The 14,962-nt window shown below is 44.4% G+C and overlaps 1 protein-coding gene across 1 annotated transcript in view; it reads left to right on the top strand.

The window, feature by feature from the left end:
• nsmfa (NMDA receptor synaptonuclear signaling and neuronal migration factor a) overlaps positions 1-14,962 on the top strand; it is a gene marked incomplete at its 5' end in the record, with an annotated part of 59,532 nt that overhangs the window by 24,378 nt on the left and 20,192 nt on the right. The window contains 3 exons of the mRNA XM_079525348.1: positions 728-1,813; positions 3,897-3,963; positions 8,901-8,972. Of these exons, the coding sequence (XP_079381474.1) occupies positions 728-1,813; positions 3,897-3,963; positions 8,901-8,972 (1,225 nt within the window). The remainder of the gene's footprint in view (positions 1-727; positions 1,814-3,896; positions 3,964-8,900; positions 8,973-14,962) is intronic.

Genomic DNA, 14,962 nt, shown 5'->3' with positions numbered 1-14,962 from the left:
TCTTGCCCATTCTGGGCAGGAACCCCTTTTGGTGTTTTAAGCATTATTTAAAACTTTTAACTGTTGAAAAATAGCAGATCTACAAGCTCATACGAGCTTGTAGGTCTGCTATTTTTGAAAAATCATGAAAATGTGGCACAAACCTTGGAATATTCTTTCAGAGCGACCCATTTTATCTCAAATCTTTGCTTCTGGGGGTGCCCCTGGAACAACATATTTTGAGATGGGGGTCGGCGGCCAATTACATATAATTTCCTTGACATGAAATATTGAGTGATATAGGCCTAGAAACATAGGTATTTCAGAAAACTGTCAGGATTTAGAAGACGTTTTTTTAATTTCGACGTCAGGCCTAAATGGGTTCGAGTGGCCTCCTCTCTCCTCGCCTCCAGAGTGGCCTCCTCTCTCCTCGCCTCCAGAGTGGCGGAGGAGTTACATTAATATGCGTGTTAGGTGTGCCCAGAGCCATGGGTATTCTCTGGTGTGCATGAAGCATATAAAGTAGTCAGCAATGGACGTTGACACACCTTAAATCGAGCACACGCTTTCTTAATTATTTTGATTAGCTGCAGGCCTGTTCCTTACTGTTCATCACTCATCTGAGTCACAGCACACGTCATGGTTTAACCCCAACACTCTCTATTTGACTCTCTCTCTCTCTCTCTCTCTCTCTCTCTCTCTCTCTCTCTCTCTCTCTCTCTCTCTCTCTCTCTCTCCCTCCCTCCAGCACACCTCCTGTGTGAAACGTCGGTGGGTTCAGACCCGGAGTCGCCACGAGACTCGGACAACAACAACCACCTCCACCTGCACCACCCCTGCTCTCAAACCAGCACCGCCAACAGTAAGGGCTCCACGGCAGCAGACCCAGACCCAGAGCCCGGCCTGCTGCAGGTGAAAAAACCCACGCTGCAGGTCTTTCTCCAGCCTCCTCCCCCTCCTCCGTCCACCATCACCGTCGCCTCCAAGAAGCTGCCGGCCGCCGTCCGGCTGTCCCTCGAGCGCAGCTTCTCGGCAGAGGAGGACCAGCAGAAGTGCGTGGCGTGCGCCCTGCAGCCCGCCCGCGTCTACACCATCACCACCACCGCCACCACCACCACCACCCAGCAGCGCCACGGCATGCTGATGAGCGGCGGCGGCGGCGGCGGCAGCGGCCGGGGGAGCAAGGAGAGCCTGGAGCTGGACGTCCTGAAGGAGCAGCGGTCGGGAGGAGGAGGAGGAGGAGGATCTAAGGGAGACCCACACCTCCATGCCAGCCAGACCCAGATGTCCACCTCTCCTTCCTCCACCTCCGGGTCCCCGGTCCAGTACCACCATGGCGGGCGTAGCAGCAGCGGAGGAGGAGGTGGAAGCGGCGGCGGCGGCGGCGGCCACCACCACGGTAACCATCATCACGGCGGCAGCCATCAGCATCCATCCACAAGCAGCGGAGGAGGTGGTGCCAGGAGTTCCGGTGGAAACAGCTCCACCACCAGTGGAAACCAGGACCAACACTCCCAGCGCTCGACGCATCACGGCGGCTCCCATCACTCCTCCCACAGCCACAACAACCATCTCGCTCAGCCTCCGGTCATGCAGACCTCCGTCAGCGCCCACAACATCCGCAGCTGGGGCGAGGGGGTCAAAGGGGAGGTGGAGTGCGGCAGCGGCAGTGGCGGCCCGGCAGGGTGCGACGGCACCCCCTCGCGCAGCCAGGGCTCCCTGGACCTGGAGAGCTCGGGCGCGTCCCGCACCGAAGCAGGCAAGCAGCCGCACCACCGACACCGCCTAGAGAGGATGTGGAGTGTGGACCGCATGACTGTTGGGCCGGAGAGAGGTGAGAGGGTAGAGACGACACTGCAGAGAGAAGGGAGAGGCGCTGAAATCCAAAACGGGGGGTTTATGTATATTATTGATCATATTGGTGTCTCTTATACGTATTGTCTATTCCAATGGTTCCCAAACCTTTTCATGCCAAGGACCCCCAAATTGACACTTATCAGCCCCCGGACCCCCATTAGAAAATATGCCATGCAGGGACTGCCATAAGAGAAGATTTTTACACTCTAGCAGAGCCCGTTTAATTTCAAGGACCCTCAGTTTGACATTCATTAGTCTACGAACCCCAATTTAATGGCATTTCTATCTCTGGGACCCCCCGATTCATATTGTAAAATCAATGTTAATTTAACTCTGAGATTGTACAAATGGAACCAAATGGACCTGTTAGGGTCCATTTGGTTCCATTTGTACACTCTCAGAGTTACAGACCCATAAGGGTCCATTTTTTGGTTCCAAACTGTCATTTATCTGGGGACCCCCTGGAACTCCCTCAAGGACCCCTGGGGGGTCCCCGGACCCCACTTTGGGAACCACTGGTCTATACTCTGGGTTTGGGGTTCCCCATTATTGGAATATGGTCAATAAGGTGGTGTACTGGGTCGGGCTGGTTGGGTTGGGTTGGGTTGGGTTTTAGACCAGGGTGGAAATTCTATTTTAATGCGTTCCAAATGTTTGGCAAAAAATTGCGTCAAAAGAGTCTTTTTTTGTGGGTGCCATTCTGGTCTTTTGCCTCATGTGTTGAATTGAATTAGACATTTCAACAAAGAAATTACTAACTTTATCTCACACACATTTGACTCTATATAATCTAGTGTTTCTTAATTTTCAACTTAAGTGATATCCACACTAGATTATAGATTTCTTTTTTTTAGCATGACAGTTAACAATACTTGTTAACTGTAACTTGGTCCCTGGAACAACATATTTTCTACAGGCATTTGTAGAATCGTCCTCAGGTCTAATATATGAATATCTTAAAAGATAGAACATAACATAAAAAGCTACTACAGTAACAAAATAGTAAACAATATATTCTTGTTAAAGGACAACTTTAGTTTTTTTCAACCAAGGTTCATGTTGTTATTAGAGAAACTAAAAGGTGAGTGTTAATTGTCTTTCATTTGCTGCTTTCTTTCGTTTTAGGGATTTTAGCAGTTTTTGACAGGGGGGCGGGGGCATTCGAGCATGGGGCTAAATATGTATTTCTTTACAAAAAAATTCGGCATTTATTTTTTTATTATTTACTATAGTCCTACTAGACCCCAAGAAATTACATCTGGCCACAAAAGATCACGAGATCTACTGAATGTGACAAACTGACATATTGAGCCTATACACACAGTATAAGCCTTCCCCCAGTAGGCTACCTTCACATTCAGTAGATCCTGTGATCTTCTGTGGCCAGATGTAATTTCCTGGGGTTTATTAGGACTATAGTAAATAATAAAAAAAGAAATCACCATAAAATGTTGTACAAAAATACATATTTAGCCCCATGCTCGAATGCCCCCGCCCCCCTGTCAAAAAGAGCTAAAATCCCTAAAACGAAAGAAAGCAGCAAATGAAAAAATGAACACTCATCTTTGACTTTCTCTAATAACAACCTAAAACATGAACCTTGGTTGAAAAAAACTAAAGTTGTCCTTTAAGATTGACTGTAGAGCGAAGTGGCCGGCCCTGTTAAAGTGAGGGAGGGATGACTGCATAGAGTCGCTGAAAAAACATTTGGAACTCAAATAAGTTTCCTCCTGGGTCTGACGGTTTTAGACTATAGATGTTGGATGTGACGTGGTGGTCTATACTTCTGACTCTTCGTCTCTCCGTCTCTCTCTCTCTCCTCCGCTGTCTCCCCTGTGTGTGTCTCCCTCTCTCCCTTGTGCGGAGTGGTGGACGGTGGTGGTGGAGTGCGGGTGTTGCTGTCACTGGTTTTTGTGCATTCATTATATCCTTACTATATATTCATGAATCTCAACCCTTTCATAATACTACTGCATGCTTTTTGTAACCCTCGCTGTTTTTCTGCAACCTTTTTTGCAACTTGCATGCAATGACTGTTTCTCTGCTCTCTCTCTCTGCAGAGGAAAATAACTGGTTCCCAAAGGAAAACATGTTCAGCTTTCAGACAGCCACGACCACCATGCAGGCGTAAGTGTCAGTGTGTGTGTGACTGTGTGTGTGTGTGTGTGACTGTGTGTGTGTGTGTGTGTGTGTGTGTGTGTGTGTGTGTGTGTGTGTGTGTGTGTGTGTGTGTGTGTGTGTGTGTGTGTGTGTGTGTGTGTGTGTGTGTGTGTGTGTGTGTGTGTGTGTGTGTGTGTGTGTGTGTGTGTGTGTGTGTGTGTGTGTGTGTGTGTGTGTGTGCGTGCGCGTGTGTGTGTGCGTGCGAGCAATGCGGGGTCCTTCCTCCAATGCCGGTCTGTCTTCTTGAACTGTCTCGGAGCAAAACAAGCTGTCACAGTCACTGAACATCCAGACACATTGCGGCTCTGTTGGCCCGTCTACCCAGACAGCTCCTGTCTGTCCAGGTGTCACTGCCTTCCTCTTTCTCTATATTCTCTCTCTTAACCCATTTTGACCTGGGAACGATTCTACAAATTTCTTGAAAAACCCTATGTTTCTATGTCGTTCTCAAACATTTTCATGTCAAGGACCCCCAAGATTATATGTAATTGTCCGCCGATCCCCATCTGAAAACATGTTGTTCCAGGGACTCCCCCAGAAGCAAAGATTTGAGTTGAAAATATCTGAAATATCTGAAAGAATATATATTCAAAGATTTTCACTATTTACACGATTTTTCAAAAATAGCAGACCTACAAGCTCGTAGCGCGGCACTCTGTGCCGCGCTATGAGCTTGTAGATCTGCTATTTTTCAATAGCTAAAGTATAACATAATGCTTTAGTTTAAAACACCAAAAGGGGTCCCCGCCCAAAATGGGTTAACTCCAGCTTATACTCTTTGCACCATGGGCTCCCATCTAGAACCCATCATCTGTCCCTCATTGTTCTTAATGTCTAATGTGCTTTTTTTCTCTCCCCTTTCTCCCCTCTCTTATGTTTCATGCAAATTGATATTGGGACACTCACCAGGATATCGTGAGTATTTTAACATGCCTGCACTGTTTGTTTTTTTTACTCCTGCTCTTTCCTTCACCGCTTATCCTTAACCTCAATATTAGCCATTTAACTCTTCCCCCGCTGGGTGCTTTGAAGTTGCAGCTGAAAACAATTATCACCCTATCATACGTATAGTTAGAACCTGGAGCCACACTTAGGTATATAGGCCTACAGTACACAAGTAAAGTGAATGTTTGCACAACATGGATTTTAATAATTTAACGCAGTTTTGGGAGGAACAATCTCATGTATTTTGGAGTTTGTTTAGATTTTCAGATGTATTTATCTGAACTCACTGAATTGATACGTTATATTGGCTCGACAAACATGCATATAGTCTAAAAAACAAATAAAGACAGCGGAAAATGGGGGAGGACTGGCCATAAGGGCCGATTCATACTCCTATTTTACCGCTGTAGTGCCAAAATGATTTCAGTAGCACCGAAGAGCCGACTTTAGGACGGTACCCGCCCCTCCGAACCTCAAATGACGTCACATTGTAGGCTCTACAGAGCCGAACCGACTTTTATTCGGCTCTAAAATAGGAGTACATTATGAATCGCGCCTAAGTCCGACCTCCCGTTAGTCCAACCTACGTGGCCACTTTTGGCAAAAAATAAATAAATGTTAATGACGTTTAGAAGATTTAGAACACTTTCCTGGGGGTCTTTATGTGTGTAATATGTGGTTTTAGATATTTTAGATGTTTGCAGTGAGCCCAGTGTCTCTGACGTCATGGACACTGGACTCACTTACTGTACTTCCTGGACTACAATTCCCATATGCTCTGCTGCACTGCTCCTCCTTGTGGATAGGGAAGGGCTGTCTTACTCATAGACATATATAAAGGCTAGATGGCTCAAGGCAGAGTCTCTGACTAATCTCTGACGCATGATTATGAATCCCACCAACGTTCTAGGGTAGACCCGCCTCACCATGTGTCTGATTGGCTCCCGGGAAGGCATAGTTTTACTGAGGTTAGGCCGTTCGGGTTAGGTTTAGGGGGGTGCATACTTAGTTTAGACTAGTCATTGGTTAGACATGGGTTAAGGTTAGGTTTGGGTGTGCTGCCCCGTGGGAGGTCAGGTTTAGGGTGAGGGTTTGAGATTGTTAGTTGTAGGACTAATGACTGGTCGCAAAAACGAGAACCGTCAATCACAACGACTACTGGCCAATCACAGCAGGGCTTTCCTAGAACGTTGGTGGGATACATAATAACGCGTCTCTGACTCTAGTTCACCCGGCGGCCATCTTGCTTCGGGGCTACAGTACAGTATGTTCTATGCCTGGTCATTAATGCAGGCGTGCATTAATGACGTTAAACCACCCCCTCTCGTGTAATATTGCTTAAAGGGATAGTTCAGATTTTTTGAACTTAAGTTGTATGAAATACTTGCCATTAATATAGTGGTTGCAACTGTATTAATTGATTGCCCGAGTCCCGTGGTTGGAGTTCTGCTCTGGTTTTGGTCAATATTAAGTAGTTCCGGTCATTTTGTGGGGGGCACTGGGGCCACGCAGTAAAAGTAAATTAATCCACAAAACGAACGTAATTTGTATTGTTGACCTATTTCTAAAATATTAGCGTGACTTTCGTTCAACTTTGACCCCTCTATCACATGGAACTATTTTTTGGGCGTAGTGATATGGACACAAAAACATAGTTCTGTGTGATAGAGGGGTAAAAAAAGAACGAAAGTTGCACTAATATTTTAGAAATAGGTCAACAATACAAATTACGTTAGTTTTGTGGATTAATTTACTTTTACTGCGTGGCCCCCAGTGCCCCCCACAAAATGACCGGAACTACTTGATATTTCACCAAAACCAGAGCAGAACTCCCACCATGGGACTCGGGCAATCAATTAATACAGTTGCAACCACTATATTAATGGCAAGTATTTCATACAACTTAAGTTTAAAAAATCTGAACTATCCCTTTAAGTATCCACCACCATGCTCATGCAAATAGTCGACTGTGTAGTGGCCTGCCTATATAAGCCCTGTCTTTATAGCTGAAGCCAGTCCTAATCCACCCGGTTCTGTCACTTTGGCACCTACAGTAGTACACATCGTCAGGTTGTAAACAATAACACCACTATCGGAAGTCCTATCCCAACCTTTGTGAACGTCGTGTTTGTGATGGTGTTTGAAATGACGTAATGAAGTATACCAGAGAAACAGCTTTTAAATTTGCAAAGTTATACTGCTGTAGAAAAGAGAAAGAAAGTCCATGTGTTTTCAAAATAACACGATACGTTTTTTTTTAAACCATCTTAGCTTTAAGGCGCCGTTCTTTAGACGCCGTGCATGAATGATTTTTCCTACAGTTGGGTGCCACCGATATTGTCCCTTATCATTTGACCCATTTAGGCCTGACCTCAAAATTTTAATAAAATCCTTCTAAATCCTCCAGTTTTCTGAAATAAATATTTTCACGATTTTTCAAAAATAGCAGACCTACAAGCTCGTAGATCTGCTATTTTTCAATAGCTAAATTATAACATAATGTTTAAAACACCAAAAGGGGTTTTGCGCAGATCACGCAAACCTCAGCAAAAAGAAAAGGACCATATCGATGGCCTCCAACTGTATGTTTGATGATGCTATGGAGTGATTCGTTATTGATTAGTAGACATCTAGGGCTCCATTTTCGTCACCACTAAACCCCTTATCCCTAAACTTCTTTTGCCTTTTTTTTTTGCAAAACATATTTGAATAGTTAAAATGGCCAGTCAACAAGCTCACAACGTGTCAATGTATATTGGCTAGTTGAACTATTCAAAAATGTTTTTCAAAATAGTAAAAAAAAAAAAGGGCAAAGAAGTTTAGGGGATAAGGTGTTTAGCGGTGACGAAAATGGAGCCCTTAGTTCCAGAGAAAGGGAAGCAACATGTGCAACTCTTTCATTCGCTTCGGCTAAAACAAAGGATTCTAACTATAGCCTACAGGTATATAGGGTACAATCTGTACAATAATTTAACAAATTCCGGTACCACTTTGAAGGTGCACAGCAAAATGTTCATTTAACTCTGCATGATGGTGTAACATTTTACCCATATAGGTCAATTTGTAGCACTGAGACGGTAAAATGAATGGATGCTTTGTAAGGGTATATTTTTACAATCTTGACTTTGAAGTTAAACTGATTTTGCTGCAGCGTGTCATTCCTGAGAAAATGATTCATTTATTTTATCTATATATATATATATTTTTTTTTCATTTGGTTAAACACTTTTCAGATGAGCATGGGTTCATACAAAGTTTGGCCATATTTTATCATTAAATGTAACGATAAATGTAATTATTCCATTTTCCACTTTCTCTCATGTATAACTTGTAGTACCTCTGCATACTCTTAGGGGTACACATACATACCCCGCTTATTTTAGAAACACTGGCAAATAAACCAAATAAGCTTAGCCGCATCCTTGACATAATTACTGTACTTCGCAACCCCCGCACTCCTGCCTAACCTCCTGAACTAACAGCAACCAAACTCCTCCCTAGTCCTATAAAAAAGGCCCTGCCTCTGCGTTAACCATGTTAACATGTTCGCTGCTAGCTCAAATGGCATAAAGATATTTAATTAAAAGTTGTATAAGCCCATATACCCTGTTGGTTCAGGAGTTGCCATGCAGTCAGCTATATATGCTATAATTATGATCAAGGTTACAAGGGGAATTCTTCATTCTGAGTAATATGAAAAGGTACTCCAATCATGTGATGATTGGAAAGTCAGATTTGAGCTGGCAGCGTAAGTCCACTCTCTAATACGGCTGCCTCTTTCATGCCACCACAGCCGCTCCCTGCTCCCTCCCTTCACGATCGAACTAAACCCTCCAACTAAAAGGCCTTCTGGCATCAGCCTTATAGCGCTGCCTGCATGCCAGCTTAGCGCTGTTCCCCAACGCTAAGCCAGCATTCTCCCTCTCTCATCTCTTTAATACTGTGCCACGTCCTGGCAGGACTTTCCGGCGATTTATGGAGAGAAAGAGAGGAGAGAGGGAGCAGGATACATCAGAAGTGATCATCCAGAGGTATGGTGGTGTGCCATGCCCAGAGTGCTGTACTCATTTCCAAATACAACTGGCCCGGCTCTGTGCTTCTCTTATTTAAACCTTTGACTAATTTAACTACAGTAAGCCAGAGTTGGAACACAGAGGTGGTAAATAAAAAATGGTGCATTTATATAGTGCCTTTATCCAAGGCGCTTTACATAGATTGTGCATCAATTCACCCACACATTCATACACCGATGGCGGCAGAATCCATGCAAGGCACTAGCCAGCACATCATGAGCAATTCGGGGTTCAGTGTCTTGCTCGAACAGGCAACCTTGCGGTTGCTATCCAGCCACTCTACCCCTGAGCCACCGCCGCCCGAGGTGGAAAGAAAGTCAGCAGTGCCTATAGCGTGCGTGACTAAAAACAGATCCTTTGGCACATTATTATTATTATTTGTTTCTTTGCATTCTGCCCTGCTATGCCTTTGGTGCACTGTTAGACATGTAAAAAAGTAGCCTTGCCAAGCCATGAGGCCCATAGGGCAGGAGCCTATCTCCTTTCTCTGTAGCGTGAGGCAGCTTGATGTACAAGTACACCCCCTGGACATGACGCTAGTATGTCGCAGGGACTTACCCCCAATCCAACCCTTGATGCTGAGTGTCAAGCAGGGAGGCATTGGGTCCCATTTTTACAGTCTTTGGTATGACCCGGCCGGGGATTGAACCCCAACCACCCAGTCTCAGGGCGGACACTCTAACCACAAGGCCACTGAGCTGGTACTGTTAGACATGGCTGCTATATATAAGCCAAATGTGGACTGACAGTCACTCATGGTACAGTATAAGTAATATAACATATTCACATTTTGTTTCATTACTGACTAAACTCCATAGTCTCAGTAGTCAGTGCAGTCCTTTTCAGTGTTTAAACTCCATAGTCTCAGTGCAGTCCTTTTCACTGTTTAAACTCCATAGTCTCAGTGCAGTCCTTTTCAGTGTTTAAACTCCATAGTCTCAGTGCAGTCCTTTTCACTGTTTAAACTCCATAGTCTCAGTGCAGTCCTTTTCACTGTTTAAACTCCATAGTCTCAGTGCAGTCCTTTTCAGTGTTTAAACTACATAGTCTCAGTGCAGTCCTTTTCAGTGTTTAAACTACATAGTCTCAGTGCAGTCCTTTTCACTGTTTAAACTCCATAGTCTCAGTGCAGTCCTTTTCACTGTTTAAACTCCATAGTCTCAGTGCAGTCCTTTTCACTGTTTAAACTACATAGTCTCAGTGCAGTCCTTTTCACTGTTTAAACTCCATAGTCTCAGTGCAGTCCTTTTCACTGTTTAAACTCCATAGTCTCAGTGCAGTCCTTTTCACTGTTTAAACTCCATAGTCTCAGTGCAGTCCTTTTCACTGTTTAAACTCCATAGTCTCAGTGCAGTCCTTTTCACTGTTTAAACTCCATAGTCTCAGTGCAGTCCTTTTCACTGTTTTTTGAGCTACCATTCTTATAATGTCGAAGGAAAGCGCAGAAAGAACCTTGCATAATTCTAGAGAGACATCAAACTTAACCCATTTTGGGCGGGAACCCCTTTTGGTGGTTTAAGCATTATGTTATACTTTAGCCGTTGAAAACTCGTGAAAATGTGGCACAAATCTTTGAATATATATTCTTTCAGAGCGTTAACGTTTTTAACTCAAATCTTTGCTTCTGGAGAGGTCCATGGAACAACATATTTTCTGATGGGGGTCGGCGGCCAATTACATAATAATTTTGGGTTGTCCTTGACATGAAAATGTTTGAGAACCACTGACATGGAAACATAGGTTTTTCAGAAAACTGTCAGGATTTAGAAGACAATTGTAGAATCGTCCTCAGGTCTAAATGGGTTAAATAGAGCAGCTCAACGGACTCGACTAGACCCCTTTATATGTATTTTTTATGAAGATTCAGGCTGTGAAGCAGCAGAGTGATGTGAATAGAGAGGCTGAATAACCTACTGTACCGAGGAATGATATTACATTCTGCTCATAAAACACAGAGCTGTATCGACTGATCTCGCCAGCAAAGCCTGTTGAGGCTGTGAGAATGTGGGTCATTATGGGGAAAAGTTTGAAAGCCATTGCGCTTTTAATGAGTTATAATAAATTAGCATTGTGAGGGGCAATGATGTCAGTTTCTCCTGCATGGCCGTTCTGTGACACAAAGGAAAGATCCAGTCCAGTGTTGTTTTCGCCGACTAAAACTAGAAATGTTCATCGACTACCTTTTTCCACTGACGAAAACTACATGGAAACTAAATGAAAACTAAGCTATGAATCTGATGACTACAACTAAGACTAAATATACTGACGATTTCATCAACAAATAAAAAATAGAATGTTAGGGACTAGTGGACAAGAGATCCAGTATGAGTCATTTTACAATTTGAAAATAGCCGATCGGCCTGGGCCATGGCTCAGTGGTCCAAGCACCTTGGCTGGTAATCCAGTCTGGCAGTGTGCCGCGGGTTCGACTCCCGATCCCGACGGCCTTTACTGCATGTCTACATAAAAAAAAATAGCCGATCTACAAGCTCACAACGCAGCGCTGCGACGCGTTGTGAGCTTGTAGATCAGCTATTTTCAGCAAGTGTGACTAAATGGTGACTAAATGAAAACTATTCAAGAGACTGACTAAAACTAAAATAAAAAATTGCTGCCAAAAACATTATTTATTATTAATTTTATGAAAAAAAAAGTGGGCACAATCATTTGACAACCACCCCACAGGTGGTTTCTTTTGGTGGGTTTATCTGCCATGAACTTACTTTACTTTTTGTTTGATGTACCGTAACATGTTGATATCTGATCATTATGTTGTTGCCAATGATGTAATGGTGGGCAGTTACTTAACCTAGATGCCCCACATTAGCATGTTTTGATGGAATAGCGTCAATTGCCTATTAAGAATGAAATAACGGAAATAATTACTGGAAGGTAAAACATTGTTTCCATTCCTGTTGTAAGAGTATTGTTTCCAATACAAGACATGCCCCCTCCATCCCCCTCCATTAGCCAACTATACAGGAACTGAGCTGACCTTTATTTGTCACTTTTAATTAATTAGCGTGGTTCTATTTAAGCCCCTTTTTTTGGATTTGTTTGGACGGACCTCAGTGGAGGCCGACAGAAACGTCAGGGCTGTGGGAGTGGGTGGCATTCAATAGCCACAGGACTAATTCAGGGTAATGTCATTTGTTTTTTGCAGAATTCCTCTTATTCCACTGAGCGGCTCTGTTCCCAGCAGGGTTCTGGGTGACTAAAGCTTAGACTAAATATATTGACAATTTCGCCAACAAATACAAACCAGACGAGGGACTAGTGGAGAGGAGATCCACTATATTTATTGTCCCGAAGGATATTTGTCTTCACAGTCTGTTCAAACACCCACATCAAAAACAACACATATAGCACATAATGATAATGAATTTATTTTTATTATTTTATTTTATTTTACACATAACACCAAGACAATACAAAAAGATGAGGTCCCCAATTTGCTTGGTTGTGTGCAGGAAGGTGTCACTCTCCGCTATTTCCGGCACACAGATGAGTATGAATCACCCTTTTCAACGCCATCACGATCCGCCAAAATTTTAGTCGACCAAAATCTTATGTTATTTAGTCTATACTGAAACTCAATCTGAGAACCCATCGTCGAAATATAAAGGAAAAACAGTGCCCCTTTCAAAATATGACACATTTTTATTCAAATATGACTGAAATTAAATCTAAATTTGCTGTCAAAATCAACACTATAGCACACAAGAAAAGACGATACCAGCCCTCCACACAGTAAAAAGAAATCACACCTGTGTGAAGTGAGTGGTGCAACTCCGTGTGTATGTGTGTGTGTGTGTGTGTGTGTGTGTGGGGGGGGGGGGGGGGTTCCAGACCCACAGGAACGCACCCAGGGTGCCGGCCCGATTCCGGCGAGCCGCCCCGCGCCTGAAACGGTTGAGAAATTACCGTGTGGGGGTCCCTCTACTGTACCCTACTGTACTGTACTGTCACTGTACTGTACTGTACTGGCACACCCGAAATCACCATATATACAGTTAATATGTGCGTGTGTGTTTGTGTGTGTGTTAGGTTGCGCACAGGTGGTGATTAACAACCATGCTGTTTTCGTGCTCAGACGCACCCAGCCAGCCAGCCAGCCAGCTACCCAGCCACCCACCCACACACATAGCTCCGTAAGGGAGTGGTTGCACCACTCAAACATCCTCAGTGTTACTTAAACTCAGGGTGTTGAGCATTTTTTCCGCTGTGCACATTTTCTTTCAACAAACTCTTACAGTGAACGGCTCTTTGCACCTCCGTTCACGGCTGTGTGGGGCAGATATGCAACACAGTGACTCACAGGAGCAACCTGTGAAGAGACAACACAGTGACTCACAGGACCAACCTGTGAAGAGACAACACAGTGACTCACAGGAGCAACCTGTGAAGAGACAACACAGTGACTCACAGGACCAACCTGTGAAGAGACAACACAGTGACTCACAGGAGCAACCTGTGAAGAGACAACACAGTGACTCACAGGAGCAACCTGTGAAGAGACAACACAGTGACTCACAGGACCAACCTGTGAAGAGACAACACAGTGACTCACAGGAGCAACCTGTGAAGAGACAACACAGTGACTCACAGGAGCAACCTGTGAAGAGACAACACAGTGACTCACAGGAGCAACCTGTGAAGAGACAACACAGTGACTCACAGGACCAACCTGTGAAGAGACAACACAGTGACTCACAGGAGCAACCTGTGAAGAGACAACACAGTGACTCACAGGACCAACCTGTGAAGAGACAACACAGTGACTCACAGGAGCAACCTGTGAAGAGACAACACAGTGACTCACAGGACCAACCTGTGAAGAGACAACACAGTGACTCACAGGAGCAACCTGTGAAGAGACAACACAGTGACTCACAGGAGCAACCTGTGAAGAGACAACACAGTGACTCACAGGAGCAACCTGTGAAGAGACAACACAGTGACTCACAGGAGCAACCTGTGAAGAGAGCTTATAGAACTCGCACGGGATGTATCCCAGAATGCCCGGCTGCTGCAGACAGTGGAAGGTCATCCTGACACTTCTGTGCTGACTGATTAATGTGAGGAGCAGCAGTGCAGAGCTTTCCATGTGGGCACACACACATATATTCTAGATGTAGACCAGGTTGGACTGTGTGGTGTGGCTGTGGGAGAACGAGAGATACATATTAGGTTGATGTACAGTAAAAGGTGGTGGTGAATCTTGGGCGCAAAGATCCGAGAAAAGAGAAGATTATGAAAGGGCGGCGACCAGAGCCGGACTTACCGTTGGGCTAGGGTGGGCTGCAGCCCAGGGGTATTATGGTTAAACCATTGAGAGCTTCTGCCTGCCTGCCTGCCTGCCTCTCTTTTTAGGGGCCTGGGTACCCCAAAATGAAAACAAAATAGCCCAAATTTTCACAGGGGGGGCCCTCAAATTTGCTCCAGCCCGGGGGCCCTCAGCAAGGTAAATCCGGCTCTGGCGGCGACACCGATTGGTTCCCAATGGGAACCGGTTCAGTTCTTTTTGGTTCTTAGTCCATGAGCCAGAGCTCCAAAATTGGAACGTTAATTCATTATGAATAGAGTGGGCAGAACCCTATATTAGATTGTTATCACCATGAAACTTCCACCAATTGAGTACTTCCACGAAGACAATGATTTATTGTATTACAATTTTTAATTTTTTAAATATGCAAATGAGGCATTATGTAGGAAAATATGCAAAATAATCGAAAATATGAAAAAGCTACTACTGTGGAATGTATTCATTTACTTGTATTGATCCTATAAACAATGTAATATAGGTCTATAGTTTTCCCACCAATTTTGGAGGAGATGTTGGTGGTGAACCGGTTCCCATTGGGAACCAACCGGTGGAAAAGGGGCCAGAGAGTATGAGGTAAGAAAAGTGATGAGATGAAAAGGGAAGGTTTTGGTAGACTAACCAA

The sequence above is a fragment of the Electrona antarctica genome (genome assembly GCF_951216825.1).
Source record: "Electrona antarctica genome assembly, chromosome: 16".
NCBI classification, from domain to species: domain Eukaryota; kingdom Metazoa; phylum Chordata; class Actinopteri; order Myctophiformes; family Myctophidae; genus Electrona; species Electrona antarctica.
Note: the sequence above shows the minus strand (reverse complement) of the source record. Positions and strands in the feature narration are given on the sequence as shown.